The sequence below is a fragment of the Aquarana catesbeiana genome, linkage group LG09, assembly GCF_042186555.1.
Source record: "Aquarana catesbeiana isolate 2022-GZ linkage group LG09, ASM4218655v1, whole genome shotgun sequence".
In the NCBI taxonomy this organism is placed as follows: Eukaryota; Metazoa; Chordata; class Amphibia; order Anura; family Ranidae; genus Aquarana; species Aquarana catesbeiana.
The window spans coordinates 5,571,171-5,597,729 of record NC_133332.1 but is presented as its reverse complement, the minus strand read 5'-3'; the positions used below and the strand labels follow the sequence as shown (position 1 = coordinate 5,597,729).

Below are 26,559 nucleotides of genomic sequence, written 5' to 3'. Positions count from 1 at the left end.
GAATAACACACACCTGGCCATGGAACAGCTGAGCAGCCAATTGTCCCATTACTTTTGGTCCCTTAAAAATTGTGAGGCACATATACAAACTGCTGTAATTCCTACACCGTTCACCTGATTTGGATGTAAATATCCTCAAATTAAAGCTGAAAGTCTGCAGTTAAAGCACATCTTGTTTGTTTCAAATCCATTGTGGTGGTTTATGGAGCCAAAAAGATTAGAATTGTGTCGACGTACCAATATTTATGGACCTGACTGTATAAAAGCAGTAGATATACCACCTCAATATATAATGCTCAGCTTTGGACGAACAGGGGGACCAAATGCCCAATAGGAAAACGTTTGAACTGTCGGATCGTCCCTATATACTATATTCCAGGCTGTATATGACATGAAAGCACTTGTGGGCCAGGGCCTAGGGCAGCAGGTTAAGGAAGGTGAAAGCAAACCTTCAAATTTACACATTTCACATTTTTCTTTATTATGCGTCCCTCTTCTGGTCACTGCCGAACACGTGTGGTAAAACTGGGCTCTGTGCTTGTGGGAAATAGTCAGAGAAGTCAGAAGACTCACTACAGTTCATAAAAGATCAAACTACACTTGTGTGCTAATATGTACAGCTACAAAGAAGCTGCAAATATAAAGCAGACTGCAACAGGTGGAGTTTGTATATATATATATATATATATATATATATATATATATATATATATATATACAGCCCTGCTTATATTATGCAGAAAAAACAGAGGGGGGCAGGGCTTCTCACAGTAGCACCCAGAACTCTGATATGGGGGAACAGATGCTGGACTTATGGCGGGGACATCTCCTCCTTACAACCCCCAAGAGGTATAGGTGATGATTCAGCCCTCCAGGATCCACCTATAACCGAAAAATGGTTGAGGGTAAAGGGCGCATTAAAAAGTAGAGAATTCTTATTAATATAAAGCTGCCTTACTCTAAGGCAGTGGTCTCCAAACTGTGGCCTGGGGGCCCTTTGCTTGATTTTATCTGGCCCTTGGAGCACTATTTCATCCACTGATACCAACATGGGGCATAACCCCCCCCCCCCCACTGAACCCAATGAAGGGGCGCAATTCCTCCCAACGACACCAACGTTAGGGCACAATTCTTCCCAATGACACCAATATTGGGGCACAATTCTTCCCAATGACACCAATATTGGGGCACAATTCTTCCCAATGACACCAATATTGGGGCACAATTCTTCCCAATGACACCAAGGATAGGGCACAATTCGTCCCACTGACACAATGATGGGGCAAAATTCCTCCCAACGACACCGACGATAGGGCACAATTCTTCCCAATGACACCAAGGATAGGGCACAATACTTCCCAACGACACCAATGATAGGGGCCCAATTCCTCCGACTGACACAATGATAGGGCACAATTCCTCCCAACAACACCAACGATAGGGCACAATTCCTCCGACTGACACAACAATAGGGCACAATTCCTCCCAAAAACACCAACAATAGGGCACAATTCCTCCCAATGACACCAACAATAGGGCACAATTCCTCCCAATGACACCAAGGATAGGGCACAATTCCTCCCAATGACACCAACAATAGGGCACAATTCCTCCCAATGACACCAAGGATAGGGCACAATTCGTCCCAACGACACAGACGATAGGGCACAATACTTCCCAACGACACCAATGATAGGGCACAATTCTTCCCACTGACACAACAATAGGGCACAATTCCTCCCAATGACACCAACAATAGGGCACAATTCCTCCCAATGACACCAAGGATAGGGCACAATTCCTCCCAATGACACCAACAATAGGGCACAATTCCTCCCAATGACACCAAGGATAGGGCACAATTCGTCCCAACGACACAGACGATAGGGCACAATACTTCCCAACGACACCAATGATAGGGCACAATTCTTCCCACTGACACAACAATAGGGCACAATTCCTCCCAACAACACCAACAATAGGGCACAATTCCTCCCAATGACACCAATGATAGGGCACAATTCGTCCCAACGACACAGACGATAGGGCACAATTCTTCCGAATGACACCAAGGATAGGGCACAATACTTCCCAACGACACCAATGATAGGGGCCCAATTCCTCCGACTCACACAATGATAGGGCACAATTCCTCCCAACAACACCAACAATAGGGCACAATTCCTCCCAACAACACCAACAATAGGGCACAATTCCTCCCAACAACACCAACAATAGGGCACAATTCCTCCCAACAACACCAACAATAGGGCACAATTCCTCCCAACAACACCAACAATAGGGCACAATTCCTCCCAACAACACCAATGATAGGGCACAATTCCTCCCAACAACACCAACAATGGGGCACTATTCCTCCCAATGACACCAAGGATAGGGCACAATTCGTCCCACTGACACAATGATGGGGCAAAATTCCTCCCAACGACACCGACGATAGGGCACAATTCCTCCCAATGACACCAATGATAGGGCACAATTCTTTCCAATGACACCAATGATAGGGCACAATTCTTTCCAATGACACCAATGATAGGGCAAAATTCCTCCCAACGACACCAATGATAGGGCACAATTCCTCCCAATGACACCAATGATAGGGCACAATTCTTTCCAATGACACCAATGATAGGGCACAATTCTTTCCAATGACACCAATGATAGGGCACAATACTTCCCAACGACACCAATGATAGGGGCCCAATTCCTCCGACTGACACAATGATAGGGGCCCAATTCCTCCGACTCACACAATGATAGGGCACAATTCCTCCCAACAACACCAACAATAGGGCACAATTCCTCCCAATGACACCAAGGATAGGGCACAATTCGTCCCACTGACACAATGATGGGGCAAAATTCCTCCCAACGACACCGACGATAGGGCACAATTCTTCCCAATGACACCAATGATAGGGCACAATTCTTTCCAATGACACCAATGATAGGGCACAATTCTTTCCAATGACACCAATGATAGGGCACAATTCTTTCCAATGACACCAATGATAGGGCACAATTCCTCCCAATGACACCAATGATAGGGCACAATTCTTTCCAATGACACAATGATAGGGCACAATTCCTCCCAATGACACCAATGATAGGGCACAATTCTTTCCAATGACACCAATGATAGGGCACAATTCTTTCCAATGACACAATGATAGGGCACAATTCCTCCCAATGACACCAACGTTGTTTTTTCTTTCACTGATATTGGGGACCTTTGCTATGCCCAATGGCCACAGTCCGGCCCCTCAAAAGTCTAAAGGACAGAAAACTGTCCCTTGAAGACTAAGTTCTAAGGGCAAAAATCAACAAATCACAGCACCTGAGCCTCGTACCTGTAATGTGGAAGAGCTGCGTTCAATCCCCCGGCAGAGATGGTGGTAAAACTCGGACCTTTAAAATACTGCTGCTTCCTGTCCAGAGATACAATAAGATAGTTAATAAAAAGCCAAAAAAGTAACCGAAATAACAATTGACAGCTGAACACATGAAACTATTACATCCATGAGATATATAATGTATATGTAAGGAAATAAAAAGAACAAAATATAACAGAATGCAATCCTGTGAAGAATAATATTCCTAAATATGTGAACAGAGAGAAAAGTTTAGATTTTGAAATGTTTTTTTTTTCTTTTTTTTTTTTTGGCCTTTACATGATTGATTAATGGTCCCTTTATATCCCCATATCATGGTAATTGTATTGGATTGTAATTCAGGGATACAGAACCATGACCATAACATTAGACTTACTTCACTTACAAACCAAATCTTAAAGAACCCACTCCACTCATAGAAATTATATTTAGCCTAACCTAAATAAAGCAGACTGATGGAGCACCCTGGAGTTTAGTCAGGGAGCTCCTCACAAAATTTACTTGCCAGGAATTATTATCCTGGTTGAGAATATTGCCCCGTACACACGATCGGACTTTGTTCGGACATTCCGACAACAAAGTCCGTGGATTTTTTCCGACGGATGTTGGCTCAAACTTGTCTTGCATACACACGGTCACACAAAGTTGTCGGAAAATCCGATCGTTCTGAACGCGGTGACGTAAAACACGTACGTCGGGACTATAAACGGGGCTGTGGCCAATAGCTTTCATCTCTTTATTTATTCTGAGCATGCGTGGCACTTTGTGCGTCGGATTTGTGTACACACGATCGGAATTTCCGACAACGGATTCTGTTATCGGAAAATTTTATATCCTGCTCTCCAACTTTGTGTGTCGGAAAATCCGATGGAAAATGTGTGATGGAGCCTACACACGGTCGGAATTTCCGACAACAAGGTCCTATCACACATTTTCCGTCGGAAAATCCGACCGTGTGTACGCGGCATTAGACATCTATTGATTTCTCCCTAAATTTGGCCTTGTTGTACTTTTCTCTTCTACCACTAGGTGGCCGGGAACTTGGTGGTACTAGATATGAGAAGGGAAACACAAGGTGAGGTTATCGGTATATGGGGTATCTCAGCCAATGGGCAGGGGTTTTCTTGAATCCCTTGGCCTGCTGGAAGCGCCTATATATTCCGGTGAGGTCAGGTGAACAGAAGGTGAGGGTTATGGGTATATGGGGTATCTCAGCCAATGGGCAGGGGGTTTCTTGAATCCCTTGGCCTACTGGGAGCGCCTATATATTCCGGTGAGGTCAGGTGATCAGAAGGTGAGGGTTATGGGTATATGGGGTATCTCAGCCAATGGGCAGTGGTTTCTTGAATCCCTTGGCCTACTGGAAGCGCCTATATATTCAGGTGAGGTCAGGTGATCAGTGTTCTGTACCACCTGGACCGCTGTCTGGGTGGACGTGTGTTGTATTGCCCCGGGCTGCTAGGTCAGAGATTGGGCCTATCCCGGGGGCATCTGTCTGCCGGGCTATCTGAGGGCCTATCCAGAAGCAAGAGAGCAGCGTAGGGTTGGGATTCCGGCTTGCAGTCCAACCAGAAGTGACGGTTCTGCTGGCCGGAGAACCTGTCATGGTCGGAGGTAGAGGGGAAGCTGTCGCCACTAAGGGAACGTCCACCTTCTTACCACAGTGAGTACCTGAAGCAAGTACCGGAGCAGTATTCTCACCAATCGGGGACGGTGAGGAATCAGGAAACTTCAGTGGGTATCAAGTCAGGGACCCAACCATCGGAGGTGACGCTTGAGGAAGATACCACCATGAAGATTGGAGGAGCTCAAGGGATTCAGTATCAGTGAATCGGAGGGTCTCGTGAGAGAGACCGGGAGCTCAGTGTATGGAAGAACTACAAGGAGAGATTGTAGTGGAAAAGAAAGGAACTGTTAACCTGTGTTAGGAACTGGTAAAGACTGTTGCCATAGGAGACAGCATTCCTACACATGCAGATGTGGCGTCTTTCTGGATGGCTTTAACCGCATGGCTGTCCTCCTATCGAAGTCTCATCAACTGAACTTGCAACTACTTAAGGGTGTCCTGGCCCTAACCCTCTCTCCCCTAAAAGTTTGCTAAGAGAAATAAAATCTCTTTTGCATTCAAGAAGTGTCTGGTGCCCAATGACTTTAATCCCCTTGCACTCACCATGCCTCACAACCTACCATATAGAGAAGGAGGTCAGCTATCTCTGGCCCTGGAGGTTCTCATTAGACGGAAGGAGGCCGGAGACCTCGCTACACTAAAATAATTGTTCCAAAGCTGCAGCTATCTCCCCCCTCAGTGCTATAAACTATGAATTGTGTATTTATAGCTGCGCTAGGAAAAAAGCTGACTATATACTGAGCACAGGTGTGATAAATAGATACACTGTATTCAATGTTTAATATTTGGTGTATAATCCCTGCTTTTTACCAAGTGCAGCTCTATATATATATATATATATATATATATATATACAGTCCATGATGTATATTACTTTACTTACAATCCTATTGCAATCGCCTTTATCTCTGTCATATAATGATTTAGGGAAACACAGATAAGTGGAAATCATACTAAACAATAAATACGGAGCTGACAAGATACTTACTCTCGGCGACCGTCAACAAAACTTGCCCCACTCAGTTCTGTCACTGTATTGGTCGGGACGGTTTTCTCCAACCAGGCCAAATATTCAATGACCGCCACAGCATCCCGGATCTACAATGTACCATGTTTGTAGTTTAAGGAAAAAATGTTTTGTTTTGTTAAATATATACATACGTACTATATATATATATATATATATATATATACAGTGGAACCTTTGTTTACGAGTAACGCAGTTAACAAGTGTTTTGAAAGACGAGCAACTTTTTTTTATTAAATTCTGACTCGGTTTGCGAGTGTTGTCTCACAAAATGAGTAGAATTCAAGCTAATGGGGTGTGCAGTACTGCATTTGACCAGAGGTGTGGGGGGGCGCCAGGGACACTCAGAAATACTCAGAATCACTCGGAAATACTAAATTTCCAAGGCTTTCCAAGTTCAGCCGAGCTGTCCCCAAGTATTTCCGAGGCTCTATGGCACCCCCCCCCCCCCACCTCTGGCCACATGCGGTATTGCATGTAATAGAAGTCAATGCGGAACAAATATTCTTCCTTTCCATTGACTTCTATGGGGAAACTCACTTTGATATGCGAGTGCTTTAGATCACAAGCGTTCTCCTGGAATAGATTATGCTCGTAATCCAAGGTTCCACTGTATATATATATATATATATATATATATATATAAAATACATATATACACTGTGGACTCACAGTCTATGTGGCTCGCAGTCTCCACTCTAATTCATTCCAAAGGTGTTCTATCGGGTTGAGGTCAGGACTCTGTGCAGGTCAGTCAAGTTCCTCCACCCCAAACTCGCTCATCCATGTCTTTATGGACCTTGCTTTGTGCACTGGTCCAAATCATTTGGTGGTGGGGGGATTATAGTGTGGGGGGAGGGGGGATTATGGTGTGGGGGGGAGGGGGGATTATGGTGTAGGGGTTGTTTTTCAGGGGTTGGGTTTGGCCCCTTAGTTCCAGTGAAGGGAACTCTTAAGGTGTCAGCATACCAAGACACTTTGGACAATTTCATGCTCCCAACTTTGTGGGAACAGTTTGGGGACGGCCCCTTCCTGTTCCAACATGACTGCCCACCAGTGCACAAAGCAAGGTCCATAAAGACATGGATGAGCGAGTTTGGGGTGGAAGAACTTGACTGGCCTGCACAGAGTCCTGACCTCAACCCGACAGAACACCTTTGGGATGAATTAGAGTGAAGACTGCGAGCCAGGCCTTCTCATCCAACATCAGTGCCTGACCTCACAAATGCTCTTCTGGAAGAATGGTCAAACATTCCCATAGACACCCTCCTAAACCTTGTGGACGGCCTTCCCAGAAGAGTTGAAACTGTTATAGCTGTACAGGGCGGAGCCAACTCAATATTAAACCCTACGGACTAAGACTGGGATCCCATTAAAGTTCATGTGTGTGTAAAGGCAGGCGTCCCAATACTTTTGGTATTATAGTGTATATATACATATATATTTAATTTTTTTTTTACTTTTGGCATTTGGTTAATGAAAATATTGGATGCATGAACAATAAAGGGTATAAAATATGACTTATAAGTTCTTTTATATCAGAGGGTATTTGGTGTAATTTGTAGATATTTTTTATCACATATATATATAGAATTCTGCTTATTCATTCCATGGTCAGCAGATCTTCCACAAACTGTTCTGTTTTAGGCTTATTGGTCCGGAAGGTTTAGTTCATAGCGTTGGGTCATGAAGGGCGCACATGTTGGTAAGTTGCCATCCACACCTCCAGAACCTACCTGCGTTACAACGCACCACCTTATAAAATGTCTGTTGTGGTGCATTGCAAAAAAATTTAAAAAAATAAAAAATACAACACGCCGTACATGTTCCTGCGTTATCGGTGTGGTACGGCCCATTGATTGTGTATACGGCCCATTGATTGTGTATACGGCCCATTGATTGTGTATACGGCCCATTGATTGGGTATACGGCCCATTGATTGTGTATACGGCCCATTGATTGTGTATACGGCCCATTGATTGGGTATACGGCCCATTGATTGTGTATACGGCCCATTGATTGGGTATACGGCCCATTGATTGGGTATAGGGCCCATTGATTGTGTATACGGCCCATTGATTGGGTATAGAGCCCATTGATTGTGTATACGGCCCATTGATTGGGTATAGGGCCCATTGATTGTGTATAGGGCCCATTGATTGGGTATAGGGCCCATTGATTGTGTATAGAGCCCATTGATTGTGTATAGAGCCCATTGATTGTGTATACGGCCCATTGATTGTGTATACGGCCCATTGATTGTGTATACGGCCCATTGATTGTGTATACGGCCCATTGATTGTGTATACGGCCCATTGATTGTGTATAGGGCCCATTGATTGTGTATACGGCCCATTGATTGTGTATACGGCCCATTGATTGTGTATACGGCCCATTGATTGTGTATACGGCCCATTGATTGGGTATACGGCCCATTGATTGTGTATACGGCCCATTGATTGGGTATACGGCCCATTGATTGTGTATACGGCCCATTGATTGTGTATACGGCCCATTGATTGGGTATACGGCCCATTGATTGTGTATACGGCCCATTGATTGGGTATACGGCCCATTGATTGTGTATACGGCCCATTGATTGTGTATACGGCCCATTGATTGTGTATACGGCCCATTGATTGGGTATACGGCCCATTGATTGTGTATTGATTGTGTATACGGCCCATTGATTGTGTATAGGGCCCATTGATTGTGTATAGAGCCCATTGATTGTGTATACGGCCCATTGATTGTGTATACGGCCCATTGAGTATACGGCCCATTGATTGTGTATAGGGCCCATTGATTGTGTATACGGCCCATTGATTGTGTATACGGCCCATTGATTGTGTATACGGCTCATTGATTGTGTATACGGCCCATTGATTGTGTATACGGCCCATTGATTGTGTATACGGCCCATTGATTGTGTATACGGCCCATTGATTGTGTATAGGGCCCATTGATTGGGTATACGGCCCATTGATTGGGTATACGGCCCATTGATTGTGTATACGGCCCACTGATTGTGTATACGGCTCATTGATTGGGTATACGGCCCATTGATTGGGTATACGGCCCATTGATTGTGTATAGGGCCCATTGATTGTGTATACGGCCCATTGATTGTGTATAGGGCCCATTGATTGTGTATACGGCCCATTGATTGGGTATACGGCCCATTGATTGTGTATAGGGCCCATTGATTGGGTATACGGCCCATTGATTGGGTATAGGGCCCATTGATTGGGTATAGGGCCCATTGATTGTGTATACGGCCCATTGATTGGGTATAGGGCCCATTGATTGTGTATAGAGCCCATTGATTGTGTATACGGCCCATTGATTGTGTATAGAGCCCATTGATTGTGTATACGGCCCATTGATTGTGTATGGGTGGGTCTAATGCAATTCTCCTCCATGATCCAGATCTCGGGGTTACGGCCTTACGGGGGGGGGGGGGGGGGACACATTGGTTTGTACTGAACACGGCCCCTTTTTAAAGTATAATAAAAAGTTGTGCTCACATGACAGTCCTTCAGTAATCTCTGCTCCTTCTCATTCTTCACGGCTTTTGTCATCATAACTGGAGAGAAGCTCTCTGATAGAAGTTTACTCTGAAAAAAAAAAAAAAAAGATTTAATACTGTGAAATAATAATACAATTTGTACACACAATACCTTTTTTATAGATATGTGCACTGAAAAAAAATGTGTTAGTTTTCGTTTCATTTGTTTTTTTTTTTTGCTTTTTTCGGAAATTCAGAAATCCGCTGCTGCCATAACCCGAGTATTTAGCATCAAAGTACCATGGTAGAGGTACAGCGATTTGCGTGAAGCGGTTAAATACAAGCCGGCACGCTCTGTTTGCAGCAGACTGAGAGGATGAGCTCACAGCACCTCTCCTCACTTCTTGTCAGAGGCACTGAGCTCAATGGACAGCTTGGAGCCTTGGACCAATGGTAAAGTACCATTGGAACAAGCTGTCCAATAAAAATGCTGCAGTGGAGGCACGCCTCTCACTGCAGTGTCATAGAAGGGGGCGTGTGTAAAAGACAGCCCAACCCTCTTAACTACAAGGAAAAAAAACGTGTGTTTATGTGTATAAGATTTGCTGTATTTTTCGGACCATAAGACGCACTTTCTTCCCCCCAGAAATATGGGGGAAAATGTCCCTGCGTCTTATGGTGCGAATATACGGCAGGCACCGCCCCCTGCCGCCGCTGGCACCGACCCCCACCGCCGCTGGCACCGCCCTCTGCCACCTCTCGCATCGCCTCCCTCCGCCACCACCGGAAGGGAGGGGGGATAGACTTCCAACCCCCCCCCCCCCCCCCTCCTGGGCACCAGGCGCCGGGCGAGACAGAAAACAGGCCACTATGGGCCTAATGGAGGAGGGAGAAGTGCCAGCTGTCCCTCGGGGAGCCCGGCAACCATAGGGGCAGAGAGAACGCAGGGCTGGGGACTCTGACAGGAGCAGCCCGGAGGAAGAGGTGAAGGCAGGAGTCGGCTCCCAGGAACAATGGCCGGGGAGGAGGAGGAATAGGCAGGCCGCTGGGATAACATCAGGTAAGGCAATGGTCACTCTGCATTTTCTATGGTAATGGTCACTCTGCATTTTCTATGGTAATGGTCACTCTGCATTTTCTATGGTAATGGTCACTCTGCATTTTCTATGGTAATGGTCACTCTGCATTTTCTATGGTAATGGTCACTCTGCATTTCATGGGCACTGGAAAATATTTTAGTACGCCATTTGGTTCAGAATATTTTTTTTTCTTGTTTTCAACCTCTAAAACCTAGGTGCGTCTTATGGTCAGGTGTGTCTTATGGAGCGAAAAATACAGTACCCACAATCCCATGTTTTTCTCACACAGTTAAGAGGGAGAATGAGAATCTGCTGCTGGAAAGGTACAAGCTAAATCATATATTATTATGCTATTATGTTCAATACTTGTAGTCTTTCCCCATAACTAAGATCCTCCAGACCCTTTATTAGCTTTGTTGCCCTTCTTTGTAGTCGCTCCATTTCCAGTACGTCCTTCCTGAGGACTGGTGCCCAGAACTGGACAGCATACTCCAGGTGCGGCCGGACCAGAGTCTTGTAGAGCGGGAGAATTATCGTTTTATCTCTGGAGTTGATCCTCTTTTTAATGCCAATATTCTGTTTGCTTTGTTAGCAGCAGCTTGGCATTGCTGAGCCGATCATCTACTAGGACCCCCAGGTCCTTCTCCATCCTAGATTTTCCCCAGAGGTTCTCCCCCTAGCGAGTAACTTGTGTTTGAATTTCTTTGCACCCAAATCTTACATTTTTCAACATTGAATCTCATTTGTCATGTAGTTGCCCCTCCCCCATTCATTTATTATGGTCTCCTTGTAAGGTTTCCACATCCTGCACAGAAGTCATCACCCTGCTTAGCTTTGTATCGTCTGCAAATACAGAGATTGAACTGTTTATCCCATCCTCCAGGTCATTTATAAACAAATTAAATAGGATTGGTCCCAGCACAGAACCCTGGGGAACCCCACTTACCACACTGGATCATTCTGAGTATTCGCCTTGAAAAAGTATTCATACCCCTTGAAATGTTCCACATTCTGTCATGTTACAACCAAAAACGTAAATGTATTTTATTGGGATTTTATGTGATAGACCAACACAAAGTGTCACATAATTGTAAAGTGGAAGGAAAATGATAAATGATACAAATAAATATGTGAAAAGTTTTGGGGGGGGGGGCATTTGTATTCAGCCCCCTTTACTCCGATACCCCTAACTAAAATCTAGTGGAACCAATTGCCTTCAGAAGTCACCTAATTAGTAAATAGAGTCCACCTGTGTGTCATTTAATCTCAGTGTAAAGACAGCTGTTCTGTGAAGCCCTCAGAGGTTTGTTAGAGAACCTTAGTGAACAAACAGCATCATGAAGGCCAAGGAACACACCAGACAGGTCAGGGATAAAGTTGTGGAGAAGTATAAAGCAGGGTTAGGTTATAAAAAAATCTCCCAAGCTTTGATCATCTCACGGAGCTCTGTTCAATCCATCATCGGAAAATGGAAAGAGTATGGCACAACTGCAAACCTACCAAGACATGGCCGTCCACCTAAACTGACCGGCCGGGCAAGGAGAGCATTCATCAGAGAAGAGCCAAGAGGTCCATGGTAACTCTGGAGGAGCTGCAGAGATCCACAGCTCAGGTGGGAGAATCTGTCCACAGGACAACTATTAGTCGTGTTCTCCACAAATCTGCCCTTTATGGAAGAGTGACAAGAAGAAAGACATTGGTGAAAGAAAGTCATAAGAAGTCCTGTTTGTAGTTTGTGGGAAGCCATGTGGAGGACACAGCAAACATGTGGAAGAAGGTGATCTGGTCAGATGAGACCAAAATTCAACTTTATGGCCTAAAAGTAAAACGCTATGTGTGGGGGAAACTAACACATCACCCTGAACACACCATCCCCACCGTGAAACATGGTGGTGGCAGCATCATGTGGTGGGGATGCTTTTCTTCAGCAGGGACAGGGAAGCTGGTCAGAGTTGATAGGAAGATGGATGGAGACAAATACAGGACAATCTTAGAAGAAAACCTGTTAGAGTCTACAAAAGACTTGAGACCGGGGCGGAGGTTCACCTTCCAGCAGGACAACGACCCGAAACATCCAGCCAGAGCTACAATGGAATGGTTTACATCAAAGCATATTCATGTGTTAGAATGGCCCAGTCACAGTCCAGACCTAAATCACATTGAGAATCTGTGGCAAGACTTGAAAATTGCTGTTCACAGACGCTCTCCATCCAATCTGACAGAGCTTGAGATATTTTACAAAGAAGAATGGGCAGAAATGTCCTCTCTAGATGTGCAAAGCTGGTAGAGACATCCTCCAAAAAGACTTGTAGAGAAAGGGGGTTCTACAAAGTATTGACTCCGGGGGGCGCCATACAAATGCCCCTCCCCCACACTTTTCACATATTTATTTGTATCATTTATCATTTTCCTTCCACTTCACAATTATGTGACACTTTGTGTTGGTCTATCACATAAAATCCCAAAAAAATATATTTATTTTTTTAGTTTTAACATGACAAAATGTGGGGAATTTCAAGGGGTATGAATACTTTTTCAAGGCACTGTATACATCACCCCCCTCTGAACTCGCCCTTGTAGCCCGTTTTCTCTCCATGTACTCACCCGATGGTCCATGCCGACAGACCTCACTTTGTACAGTAAACGTTTGTGTGGGATTGTATCAAATGCCTTTGCAAAATCCAGATCCACCACGTCTACTTTACCTTCTCCATCACCGTGTATTCCCTCACAGGTATTGCCTTTTGTATCACTTGGCTCTCCCGTTTAGATTGTAAGCTCTTGTGAGCAAAGGACCCCCCAATCCTCTTGTATTGATTCGTATTGTATTGGAACTGAACTGTTTCCCTTTTATATTGAAGAAGCACAAACTGCACTATAAAATATTGAATAATATATAAAGTATATAAGTATACACGGTGACTAGAGGGGATTCCGCCGTGTTTTTGCCTTACCTTGGGTATAATTTCATACACTCCATAGTTGGTGTACTGAGATCCAATCCAGACTTTCACATCTCCCTTCACATAGTCTATGAGGGTGTCCCGGACTTTGTCATACTCCAGAACCTGGACGCAGGTGGATCCGGGGCAGTTGTTGTTCAGGTAATTTCGGATGGTGTCGGAGATACGACTGACATTCATAAACAGCCTGCAGAGAGAAGAGAACGGGGGGATCGTTTATACAAACGTACCCAGAAGAGTCATTTCAGTTTTTAATGGAGTCCGTTCCTTGTTTTTTTTATTTATTTTTTTGGGGGGGTTCCAGTGGGGTGATTTCCTTTCCATAGTCTCTAATAGACATGTGCAATTCGTTTAGTTGCGAATTCGTTTTTTTAACTAATTTTGACAAATTCGTTAATTTCCGTAATTTAAAATTTCCGAAATCCCGAATTTTTAAATTTCCGAAATTCTGAATTTCGAATTTCGGAATTTTCAAATGTCATAATTTTCAAAATTTCGGGAATTAAAAAATCGGAATTGCAGAAATTCAAAATTCGGAAAATCGGAAACTCAAAATTCGGAAATTCAAAATTCGGAAATTCGAAAATTCTAAATTCGGAAATTCTAAACTCGGAAATTTCAAAAATTCAGAAATTCTAAATTTGTAAAATTCGGAAATTCTAAATTTCGGGAATTTGACATTTCGGAAATTCAGAAATGCGAAGATAGGAAATTCGGAAAATTAAAAAAATTTGGAAATTTAAAAATCCAAAAATAAGAATGAAAATCTGAACATTCAAAAGAATGAAAATCTGAAAATTCGAAAACCAGAAAATATGAAATAATAACTAATAATGAATATTAAATTATAGGTATTGGAATTTCCTTTCAAATTTGGCTGTTAGTGAACGTAACGAATAGAAATCTATCTGAAGTTACGAATTATCTGAAATAACAAATGCCGCATCTAAACAAATGGAACATAACGATCTAATAATAATAAATAACAATAATAATAATAAAAGCTTTTTATTATTATTATTTATTATTAATTTCTTCCATTCCATTTGTTTAGATGCAGCATTCGTTATTTCGGATAATTTGTAACTTCGGATAAATTCGTATTCGTTACGTTCACTAACAGCCACATTTGAAAGGAAATTCCAATATCTATAATTTAATATTCATTATTAGTTATTATTTCATATTTTTCAGATTTTCTTTCTTTTTTTCAGATTTTCAAAATTTCTGAATTTCCGAATTCCGAAAATCTGGAAATTCGGAAGTTGATAATTCGAAATTTGGAATTCGAAAATTTGAAAGTTCGGAAATGTGAAAATCCTGATTTTTGGATTTTCGAATTTCCAAATTTTCACATTTCTGAATTTCCGAAAAAAGCAAAAAAAGAATGAAACGAAAACAAACAAATTGTTTGTCAGTGCACATGTCTAGTCTCTAATTCTTTTCATGCTCCTCTTGGTTTGATTAGTGCAGAGTCCTCCAGCAGAGTATTTCAGGAGAGGAGAGTTATAGAGGAAGGAGCAGAGTCCTCCAGCAGAGTATTTCAGGAGAGGAGAGTTATAGAGGAAGGAGAGGAGTCTTCCAGCAGAGCAGAGTATTTCAGGAGAGGAGAGTTATAGAGGAAGGAGCAGAGTCCTCCAGCAGAGTATTTCAGGAGAGGAGAGTTATAGAGGATGGAGAGGAGTCCTCCAGCAGGGCAGAGTATTTCAGGAGAGGAGAGTTATAGAGGAAGGAGCAGAGTCCTCCAGCAGTGCAGAGTATTTCAGGAGAGGAGAGTTATAGAGGAAGGAGCAGAGTCCTCCAGCAGTGCAGAGTATTTCAGGAGAGAAGAGTTATAGAGGAAGGAGCGGAGTCCTCCAGCAGAGTATTTCAGGAGAGGAGAGTTATAGAGGAAGGAGAGGAGTCCTCCAGCAGTGCAGAGTATTTCAGGAGAGGAGAGTTATAGAGGAAGGAGCGGAGTCCTCCAGCAGAGTATTTCAGGAGAGGAGAGTTATAGAGGAAGGAGAGGAGTCCTCCAGCAGTGCAGAGTATTTCAGGAGAGGAGAGTTATAGAGGAAGGAGCAGAGTCCTCCAGCAGAGCAGAGTATTTCAGGAGAGGAGAGTTATAGAGGAAGGAGCAGAGTCCTCCAGCAGTGCAGAGTATTTCAGGAGAGGAGAGTTATAGAGGAAGGAGCAGAGTCCTCCAGCAGAGCAGAGTATTTCAGGAGAGGAGAGTTATAGAGGAAGGAGCAGAGTATTTCAGGAGAGGAGAGTTATAGAGGAAGGAGAGGAGTCCTCCAGCAGTGCAGAGTATTTCAGGAGAGGAGAGTTATAGAGGAAGGAGCAGAGTCCTCCAGCAGAGCAGAGTATTTCAGGAGAGGAGAGTTATAGAGGAAGGAGCAGAGTCCTCCAGCAGTGCAGAGTATTTCAGGAGAGGAGAGTTATAGAGGAAGGAGCGGAGTCCTCCAGCAGAGTATTTCAGGAGAGGAGAGTTATAGAGGAAGGAGCAGAGTCCTCCAGCAGTGCAGAGTATTTCAGGAGAGGAGAGTTATAGAGGAAGGAGCGGAGTCCTCCAGCAGAGCAGAGTATTTCAGGAGAGGAGAGTTATAGAGGAAGGAGAGGAGTCCTCCAGCAGTGCAGAGTATTTCAGGAGAGGAGAGTTATAGAGGAAGGAGCAGAGTCCTCCAGCAGTGCAGAGTATTTCAGGAGAGGAGAGTTATAGAGGAAGGAGCGGAGTCCTCCAGCAGTGCAGAGTATTTCAGGAGAGGAGAGTTATAGAGGAAGGAGCGGAGTCCTCCAGCAGAGTATTTCAGGAGAGGAGAGTTATAGAGGAAGGAGCAGAGTCCTCCAGCAGTGCAGAGTATTTCAGGAGAGGAGAGTTATAGAGGATGGAGAGGAGTCCTCCAGCAGGGCAGAGTATTTCAGGAGAGGAGAGTTATAGAGGAAGGAGCAGAGTCCTCCAGCAGAGCAGAGTATTTCAGGAGAGAAGAGTTATAGAGGAAGGAGCAGAGTCCTCCAGCAGAGTATTTTAGGAGAGGAGAGTTATAGAGGAAGGAGCAGAGTCCTCCAGCAGTGCAGAGTATTTCAGGAGAGGAGAGTTATAGAGGAAGGAGCAGAGTCCTCCAGCAGAGCAGAGTATTTCAGGAGAGGAGAGTTATAGAGGAAGGAGCAGAGTCCTCCAGCAGTGCAGAGTATTTCAGGAGAGGAGAGTTATAGAGGAAGGAGCAGAGTCCTCCAGCAGTGCAGAGTATTTCAGGAGAGGAGAGTTATAGAGGAAGGAGCAGAGTCCTCCAGCAGGGCAGAGTATTTCAGGAGAGGAGAGTTATAGAGGAAGGAGCAGAGTCCTCCAGCAGAGCAGAGTATTTCAGGAGAGGAGAGTTATAGAGGAAGGAGCAGAGTCCTCCAGCAGTGCAGAGTATTTCAGGAGAGGAGAGTTATAGAGGAAGGAGCAGAGTCCTCCAGCAGTGCAGAGTATTTTAGGAGAGGAGAGTTATAGAGGAAGGAGAGGAGTCCTCCAGCAGGGCAGAGTATTTCAGGAGAGGAGAGTTATAGAGGAAGGAGAGGAGTCCTCCAGCAGTGCAGAGTATTTCAGGAGAGGAGAGTTATAGAGGAAGGAGCGGAGTCCTCCAGCAGAGTATTTCAGGAGAGGAGAGTTATAGAGGAAGGAGCAGAGTCCTCCAGCAGTGCAGAGTATTTCAGGAGAGGAGAGTTATAGAGGAAGGAGCAGAGTCCTCCAGCAGAGTATTTCAGGAGAGGAGAGTTATAGAGGATGGAGAGGAGTCCTCCAGCAGGGCAGAGTATTTCAGGAGAGGAGAGTTATAGAGGAAGGAGCAGAGTCCTCCAGCAGTGCAGAGTATTTCAGGAGAGGAGAGTTATAGAGGAAGGAGCAGAGTCCTCCAGCAGTGCAGAGTATTTCAGGAGAGGAGAGTTATAGAGGAAGGAGAGGAGTCCTCCAGCAGGGCAGAGTATTTCAGGAGAGGAGAGTTATAGAGGAAGGAGAGGAGTCCTCCAGCAGTGCAGAGTATTTCAGGAGAGGAGAGTTATAGAGGAAGGAGCGGAGTCCTCCAGCAGAGTATTTCAGGAGAGGAGAGTTATAGAGGAAGGAGAGGAGTCCTCCAGCAGTGCAGAGTATTTCAGGAGAGGAGAGTTATAGAGGAAGGAGCAGAGTCCTCCAGCAGGGCAGAGTATTTCAGGAGAGGAGAGTTATAGAGGAAGGAGAGGAGTCCTCCAGCAGTGCAGAGTATTTCAGGAGAGGAGAGTTATAGAGGAAGGAGCGGAGTCCTCCAGCAGAGTATTTCAGGAGAGGAGAGTTATAGAGGAAGGAGAGGAGTCCTCCAGCAGTGCAGAGTATTTCAGGAGAGGAGAGTTATAGAGGAAGGAGCAGAGTCCTCCAGCAGTGCAGAGTATTTCAGGAGAGGAGAGTTATAGAGGAAGGAGCAGAGTATTTCAGGAGAGGAGAGTTATAGAGGAAGGAGCAGAGTATTTCAGGAGAGGAGAGTTATAGAGGAAGGAGCGGAGTCCTCCAGCAGAGTATTTCAGGAGAGGAGAGTTATAGAGGAAGGAGAGGAGTCCTCCAGCAGTGCAGAGTATTTCAGGAGAGGAGAGTTATAGAGGAAGGAGCAGAGTCCTCCAGCAGGGCAGAGTATTTCAGGAGAGGAGAGTTATAGAGGAAGGAGAGGAGTCCTCCAGCAGTGCAGAGTATTTCAGGAGAGGAGAGTTATAGAGGAAGGAGCAGAGTCCTTCAGCAGTGCAGAGTATTTCAGGAGAGGAGAGTTATAGAGGAAGGAGAGGAGTCCTCCAGCAGGGCAGAGTATTTCAGGAGAGGAGAGTTAAGAGGAAGGAGCAGAGTCCTCCAGCAGTGCAGAGTATTTCAGGAGAGGAGAGTTATAGAGGAAGGAGCAGAGTCCTCCAGCAGGGCAGAGTATTTCAGGAGAGGAGAGTTATAGAGGAAGGAGAGGAGTCCTCCAGCAGTGCAGAGTATTTCAGGAGAGGAGAGTTAAGAGGAAGGAGCAGAGTCCTCCAGCAGTGCAGAGTATTTCAGGAGAGGAGAGTTATAGAGGAAGGAGCAGAGTCCTCCAGCAGAGCAGAGTATTTCAGGAGAGGAGAGTTATAGAGGAAGGAGCAGAGTCCTCCAGCAGTGCAGAGTATTTCAGGAGAGGAGAGTTATAGAGGAAGGAGAGGAGTCCTCCAGCAGGGCAGAGTATTTCAGGAGAGGAGAGTTAAGAGGAAGGAGCAGAGTCCTCCAGCAGTGCAGAGTATTTCAGGAGAGGAGAGTTATAGAGGAAGGAGCAGAGTCCTCCAGCAGTGCAGAGTATTTCAGGAGAGGAGAGTTATAGAGGAAGGAGCAGAGTCCTCCAGCAGGGCAGAGTATTTCAGGAGAGGAGAGTTATAGAGGAAGGAGAGGAGTCCTCCAGCAGTGCAGAGTATTTCAGGAGAGGAGAGTTATAGAGGAAGGAGCAGAGTCCTCCAGCAGGGCAGAGTATTTCAGGAGAGGAGAGTTAAGAGGAAGGAGCAGAGTCCTCCAGCAGTGCAGAGTATTTCAGGAGAGGAGAGTTATAGAGGAAGGAGAGGAGTCCTCCAGCAGTGCAGAGTATTTCAGGAGAGGAGAGTTATAGAGGAAGGAGAAGAGTCCTCCAGCAGGGCAGAGTATTTCAGGAGAGGAGAGTTATAGAGGAAGGAGCAGAGTCCTCCAGCAGGGCAGAGTATTTCAGGAGAGGAGAGTTATAGAGGAAGGAGAAGAGTCCTCCAGCAGAGCAGAGTATTTCAGGAGAGGAGAGTTATAGAGGAAGGAGCAGAGTCCTCCAGCAGTGCAGAGTATTTCAGGAGAGGAGAGTTATAGAGGAAGGAGAGGAGTCCTCCAGCAGTGCCGAGTATTTCAGGAGAGGAGAGTTATAGAGGAAGGAGCAGAGTCCTCCAGCAGGGCAGAGTATTTCAGGAGAGGAGAGTTAAGAGGAAGGAGCAGAGTCCTCCAGCAGTGCAGAGTATTTCAGGAGAGGAGAGTTATAGAGGAAGGAGCAGAGTCCTCCAGCAGAGTATTTCAGGAGAGGAGAGTTATAGAGGAAGGAGCAGAGTCCTCCAGCAGAGTATTTCAGGAGAGGAGAGTTATAGAGGAAGGAGCAGAGTCCTCCAGCAGTGCAGAGTATTTCAGGAGAGGAGAGTTATAGAGGAAGGAGCAGAGTCCTCCAGCAGAGCAGAGTATTTCAGGAGAGGAGAGTTATAGAGGAAGGAGAGGAGTCCTCCAGCAGGGCAGAGTATTTCAGGAGAGGAGAGTTATAGAGGAAGGAGCGGAGTCCTCCAGCAGAGCAGAGTATTTCAGGAGAGGAGAGTTATAGAGGAAGGAGAGGAGTCCTCCAGCAGTGCAGAGTATTTCAGGAGAGGAGAGTTATAGAGGAAGGAGCAGAGTCCTCCAGCAGAGTATTTCAGGAGAGGAGAGTTATAGAGGAAGGAGCAGAGTCCTCCAGCAGAGTATTTCAGGAGAGGAGAGTTATAGAGGAAGGAGCAGAGTCCTCCAGCAGAGCAGAGTATTTCAGGAGAGGAGAGATATAGAGGAAGGAGAAGAGTCCTCCAGCAGTGCAGAGTATTTCAGGAGAGGAGAGTTATAGAGGAAGGAGCAGAGTCCTCCAGCAGAGCAGAGTATTTCAGGAGAGGAGAGTTATAGAGGAAGGAGAGGAGTCCTCCAGCAGGGCAGAGTATTTCAGGAGAGGAGAGTTATAGAGGAAGGAGCGGAGTCCTCCAGCAGAGCAGAGTATTTCAGGAGAGGAGAGTTATAGAGGAAGGAGAGGAGTCCTCCAGCAGTGCAGAGTATTTCAGGAGAGGAGAGTTATAGAGGAAGGAGCAGAGTCCTCCAGCAGAGCAGAGTATTTCAGGAGAGGAGAGTTATAGAGGAAGGAGAGGAGTCCTCCAGCAGGGCAGAGTATTTAAGGAGAGGAGAGTTATAGAGGAAGGAGCAGAGTCCTCCAGTAGAGTATTTCAGGAGAGGAGAGTTATAGAGGAAGGAGAGGAGTCCTCCAGCAGTGCAGAGTATTTCAGGAGAGGAGAGTTATAGAGGAAGGAGCAGAGTCCTCCAGCAGAGCAGAGTATTTCAGGAGAGGAGAGTTATAGAGGAAGGAGAGGAGTCCTCCAGCAGGGCAGAGTATTTAAGGAGAGGAGAGTTATAGAGGAAGGAGCAGAGTCCTCCAGCAGAGTATTTCAGGAGAGGAGAGTTATAGAGGAAGGAGCAGAGTCCTCCAGCAGAGTATTTCAGGAGAGGAGAGTTATAGAGGAAGGAGCAGAGTCCTCCAGCAGTGCAGAGTATTTCAGGAGAGGAGAGTTATAGAGGAAGGAGCAGAGTCCTCCAGCAGAGCAGAGTATTTCAGGAGAGGAGAGATATAGAGGAAGGAGAAGAGTCCTCCAGCAGTGCAGAGTATTTCAGGAGAGGAGAGTTATAGAGGAAGGAGCAGAGTCCTCCAGCAGAGCAGAGTATTTCAGGAGAGGAGAGTTATAGAGGAAGGAGAGGAGTCCTCCAGCAGGGCAGAGTATTTCAGGAGAGGAGAGTTATAGAGGAAGGAGCGGAGTCCTCCAGCAGAGCAGAGTATTTCAGGAGAGGAGAGTTATAGAGGAAGGAGAGGAGTCCTCCAGCAGTGCAGAGTATTTCAGGAGAGGAGAGTTATAGAGGAAGGAGCAGAGTCCTCCAGCAGAGTATTTCAGGAGAGGAGAGTTATAGAGGAAGGAGCAGAGTCCTCCAGCAGAGTATTTCAGGAGAGGAGAGTTATAGAGGAAGGAGCAGAGTCCTCCAGCAGAGCAGAGTATTTCAGGAGAGGAGAGATATAGAGGAAGGAGAAGAGTCCTCCAGCAGTGCAGAGTATTTCAGGAGAGGAGAGTTATAGAGGAAGGAGCAGAGTCCTCCAGCAGAGCAGAGTATTTCAGGAGAGGAGAGTTATAGAGGAAGGAGAGGAGTCCTCCAGCAGGGCAGAGTATTTCAGGAGAGGAGAGTTATAGAGGAAGGAGCGGAGTCCTCCAGCAGAGCAGAGTATTTCAGGAGAGGAGAGTTATAGAGGAAGGAGAGGAGTCCTCCAGCAGTGCAGAGTATTTCAGGAGAGGAGAGTTATAGAGGAAGGAGCAGAGTCCTCCAGCAGAGCAGAGTATTTCAGGAGAGGAGAGTTATAGAGGAAGGAGAGGAGTCCTCCAGCAGGGCAGAGTATTTAAGGAGAGGAGAGTTATAGAGGAAGGAGCAGAGTCCTCCAGTAGAGTATTTCAGGAGAGGAGAGTTATAGAGGAAGGAGAGGAGTCCTCCAGCAGTGCAGAGTATTTCAGGAGAGGAGAGTTATAGAGGAAGGAGCAGAGTCCTCCAGCAGAGCAGAGTATTTCAGGAGAGGAGAGTTATAGAGGAAGGAGAGGAGTCCTCCAGCAGGGCAGAGTATTTAAGGAGAGGAGAGTTATAGAGGAAGGAGCAGAGTCCTCCAGTAGAGTATTTCAGGAGAGGAGAGTTATAGAGGAAGGAGAGGAGTCCTCCAGCAGTGCAGAGTATTTCAGGAGAGGAGAGTTATAGAGGAAGGAGCAGAGTCCTCCAGCAGTGCAGAGTATTTCAGGAGAGGAGAGTTATAGAGGAAGGAGCGGAGTCCTCCAGCAGAGTATTTCAGGAGAGGAGAGTTATAGAGGAAGGAGCAGAGTCCTCCAGCAGTGCAGAGTATTTCAGGAGAGGAGAGTTATAGAGGAAGGAGCAGAGTCCTCCAGCAGAGTATTTCAGGAGAGGAGAGTTATAGAGGATGGAGAGGAGTCCTCCAGCAGGGCAGAGTATTTCAGGAGAGGAGAGTTATAGAGGAAGGAGCAGAGTCCTCCAGCAGTGCAGAGTATTTCAGGAGAGGAGAGTTATAGAGGAAGGAGCAGAGTCCTCCAGCAGTGCAGAGTATTTCAGGAGAGGAGAGTTATAGAGGAAGGAGCAGAGTCCTCCAGCAGTGCAGAGTATTTTAGGAGAGGAGAGTTATAGAGGAAGGAGAGGAGTCCTCCAGCAGGGCAGAGTATTTCAGGAGAGGAGAGTTATAGAGGAAGGAGAGGAGTCCTCCAGCAGTGCAGAGTATTTCAGGAGAGGAGAGTTATAGAGGAAGGAGCGGAGTCCTCCAGCAGAGTATTTCAGGAGAGGAGAGTTATAGAGGAAGGAGCAGAGTCCTCCAGCAGTGCAGAGTATTTCAGGAGAGGAGAGTTATAGAGGAAGGAGCAGAGTCCTCCGGCAGTGCAGAGTATTTCAGGAGAGGAGAGTTATAGAGGAAGGAGCGGAGTCCTCCAGCAGGGCAGAGTATTTCAGGAGAGGAGAGTTATAGAGGAAGGAGCAGAGTCCTCCGGCAGTGCAGAGTATTTCAGGAGAGGAGAGTTATAGAGGAAGGAGCAGAGTCCTCCAGCAGTGCAGAGTATTTCAGGAGAGAAGAGTTATAGAGGAAGGAGCAGAGTCCTCCAGCAGTGCAGAGTATTTCAGGAGAGGAGAGTTATAGAGGAAGGAGCAGAGTCCTCCAGCAGTGCAGAGTATTTTAGGAGAGGAGAGTTATAGAGGAAGGAGAGGAGTCCTCCAGCAGGGCAGAGTATTTCAGGAGAGGAGAGTTATAGAGGAAGGAGAGGAGTCCTCCAGCAGTGCAGAGTATTTCAGGAGAGGAGAGTTATAGAGGAAGGAGCGGAGTCCTCCAGCAGAGTATTTCAGGAGAGGAGAGTTATAGAGGAAGGAGCAGAGTCCTCCAGCAGTGCAGAGTATTTCAGGAGAGGAGAGTTATAGAGGAAGGAGCAGAGTCCTCCGGCAGTGCAGAGTATTTCAGGAGAGGAGAGTTATAGAGGAAGGAGCGGAGTCCTCCAGCAGGGCAGAGTATTTCAGGAGAGGAGAGTTATAGAGGAAGGAGCAGAGTCCTCCGGCAGTGCAGAGTATTTCAGGAGAGGAGAGTTATAGAGGAAGGAGCAGAGTCCTCCGGCAGTGCAGAGTATTTCAGGAGAGGAGAGTTATAGAGGAAGGAGAGGAGTCCTCCAGCAGTGCAGAGTATTTCAGGAGAGGAGAGTTATAGAGGAAGGAGCAGAGTCCTCCGGCAGTGCAGAGTATTTCAGGAGAGGAGAGTTATAGAGGAAGGAGCAGAGTCCTCCAGCAGTGCAGAGTATTTCAGGAGAGGAGAGTTATAGAGGAAGGAGCAGAGTCCTCCGGCAGTGCAGAGTATTTCAGGAGAGGAGAGTTATAGAGGAAGGAGCAGAGTCCTCCAGCAGAGCAGAGTATTTCAGGAGAGGAGAGTTATAGAGGAAGGAGCAGAGTCCTCCAGCAGGGCAGAGTATTTCAGGAGAGGAGAGTTAAGAGGAAGGAGCAGAGTCCTCCAGCAGTGCAGAGTATTTCAGGAGAGGAGAGTTATAGAGGAAGGAGAGGAGTCCTCCAGCAGTGCCGAGTATTTCAGGAGAGGAGAGTTATAGAGGAAGGAGAAGAGTCCTCGAGCAGGGCAGAGTATTTCAGGAGAGGAGAGTTATAGAGGAAGGAGAGGAGTCCTCCAGCAGTGCAGAGTATTTCAGGAGAGGAGAGTTATAGAGGAAGGAGAGGAGTCCTCCAGCAGTGCAGAGTATTTCAGGAGAGGAGAGTTATAGAGGAAGGAGAAGAGTCCTCCAGCAGGGCAGAGTATTTCAGGAGAGGAGAGTTATAGAGGAAGGAGCAGAGTCCTCCAGCAGGGCAGAGTATTTCAGGAGAGGAGAGTTATAGAGGAAGGAGCAGAGTCCTCCAGTAGAGTATTTCAGGAGAGGAGAGTTATAGAGGAAGGAGAGGAGTCCTCCAGCAGTGCAGAGTATTTCAGGAGAGGAGAGTTATAGAGGAAGGAGCAGAGTCCTCCAGCAGTGCAGAGTATTTCAGGAGAGAAGAGTTATAGAGGAAGGAGCAGAGTCCTCCAGCAGTGCAGAGTATTTCAGGAGAGGAGAGTTATAGAGGAAGGAGCAGAGTCCTCCAGCAGAGCAGAGTATTTCAGGAGAGGAGAGTTATAGAGGAAGGAGCAGAGTCCTCCAGCAGAGTATTTCAGGAGAGGAGAGTTATAGAGGAAGGAGCAGAGTCCTCCAGCAGAGTATTTCAGGAGAGGAGAGTTATAGAGGAAGGAGCAGAGTCCTCCAGCAGGGCAGAGTATTTAAGGAGAGGAGAGTTATAGAGGAAGGAGAAGAGTCCTCCAGCAGTGCAGAGTATTTCAGCAGAGGAGAGATATAGAGGAAGGAGAAGAGTCCTCCAGCAGAGTATTTCAGGAGAGGAGAGTTATAGAGGAAGGAGCAGAGTCCTCCAGCAGAGCAGAGTATTTCAGGAGAGGAGAGTTATAGAGGAAGGAGAGGAGTCCTCCAGCAGGGCAGAGTATTTCAGGAGAGGAGAGTTATAGAGGAAGGAGCGGAGTCCTCCAGCAGAGCAGAGTATTTCAGGAGAGGAGAGTTATAGAGGAAGGAGAGGAGTCCTCCAGCAGTGCAGAGTATTTCAGGAGAGGAGAGTTATAGAGGAAGGAGCAGAGTCCTCCAGCAGAGCAGAGTATTTCAGGAGAGGAGAGTTATAGAGGAAGGAGAGGAGTCCTCCAGCAGGGCAGAGTATTTAAGGAGAGGAGAGTTATAGAGGAAGGAGCAGAGTCCTCCAGTAGAGTATTTCAGGAGAGGAGAGTTATAGAGGAAGGAGAGGAGTCCTCCAGCAGTGCAGAGTATTTCAGGAGAGGAGAGTTATAGAGGAAGGAGCAGAGTCCTCCAGCAGAGCAGAGTATTTCAGGAGAGGAGAGTTATAGAGGAAGGAGCAGAGTCCTCCAGCAGTGCAGAGTATTTCAGGAGAGGAGAGTTATAGAGGAAGGAGCAGAGTCCTCCAGCAGAGCAGAGTATTTCAGGAGAGGAGAGTTATAGAGGAAGGAGAGGAGTCCTCCAGCAGTGCAGAGTATTTCAGGAGAGGAGAGTTATAGAGGAAGGAGAGGAGTCCTCCAGCAGTGCAGAGTATTTCAGGAGAGGAGAGTTATAGAGGAAGGAGCAGAGTCCTCCAGCAGGGCAGAGTATTTCAGGAGAGGAGAGTTAAGAGGAAGGAGCAGAGTCCTCCAGCAGTGCAGAGTATTTCAGGAGAGGAGAGTTATAGAGGAAGGAGAGGAGTCCTCCAGCAGTGCAGAGTATTTCAGGAGAGGAGAGTTATAGAGGAAGGAGCAGAGTCCTCCAGCAGGGCAGAGTATTTCAGGAGAGGAGAGTTAAGAGGAAGGAGCAGAGTCCTCCAGCAGTGCAGAGTATTTCAGGAGAGGAGAGTTATAGAGGAAGGAGCAGAGTCCTCCAGCAGAGCAGAGTATTTCAGGAGAGGAGAGTTATAGAGGAAGGAGCAGAGTCCTCCAGCAGTGCAGAGTATTTCAGGAGAGGAGAGTTATAGAGGAAGGAGAGGAGTCCTCCAGCAGTGCAGAGTATTTCAGGAGAGGAGAGTTATAGAGGAAGGAGCAGAGTCCTCCAGCAGAGCAGAGTATTTCAGGAGATGAGAGTTATAGAGGAAGGAGAGGAGTCCTCCAGCAGTGCAGAGTATTTCAGGAGAGGAGAGTTATAGAGGAAGGAGAGGAGTCCTCCAGCAGTGCCGAGTATTTCAGGAGAGGAGAGTTATAGAGGAAGGAGAAGAGTCCTCCAGCAGGGCAGAGTATTTCAGGAGAGGAGAGTTATAGAGGAAGGAGAGGAGTCCTCCAGCAGTGCAGAGTATTTCAGGAGAGGAGAGTTATAGAGGAAGGAGAGGAGTCCTCCAGCAGTGCAGAGTATTTCAGGAGAGGAGAGTTATAGAGGAAGGAGAAGAGTCCTCCAGCAGGGCAGAGTATTTCAGGAGAGGAGAGTTATAGAGGAAGGAGCAGAGTCCTCCAGCAGGGCAGAGTATTTCAGGAGAGGAGAGTTATAGAGGAAGGAGAAGAGTCCTCCAGCAGGGCAGAGTATTTCAGGAGAGGAGAGTTATAGAGGAAGGAGCAGAGTCCTCCAGCAGTGCAGAGTATTTCAGGAGAGGAGAGTTATAGAGGA

The 26,559-nt window shown here is 46.3% G+C and overlaps 1 protein-coding gene across 1 annotated transcript in view; it reads right to left on the bottom strand.

Annotated features, from left to right (window-relative positions):
* The window catches only part of LOC141107400 (xaa-Pro aminopeptidase 2-like), a gene marked incomplete in the record, with an annotated part of 211,680 nt that overhangs the window by 68,343 nt on the left and 116,778 nt on the right, over positions 1-26,559 (bottom strand). Inside the window, 4 exon segments of the mRNA XM_073598107.1 lie at positions 3,372-3,449; positions 6,029-6,138; positions 9,595-9,684; positions 13,609-13,804. Coding sequence (XP_073454208.1) covers positions 3,372-3,449; positions 6,029-6,138; positions 9,595-9,684; positions 13,609-13,804 — 474 coding nt within the window.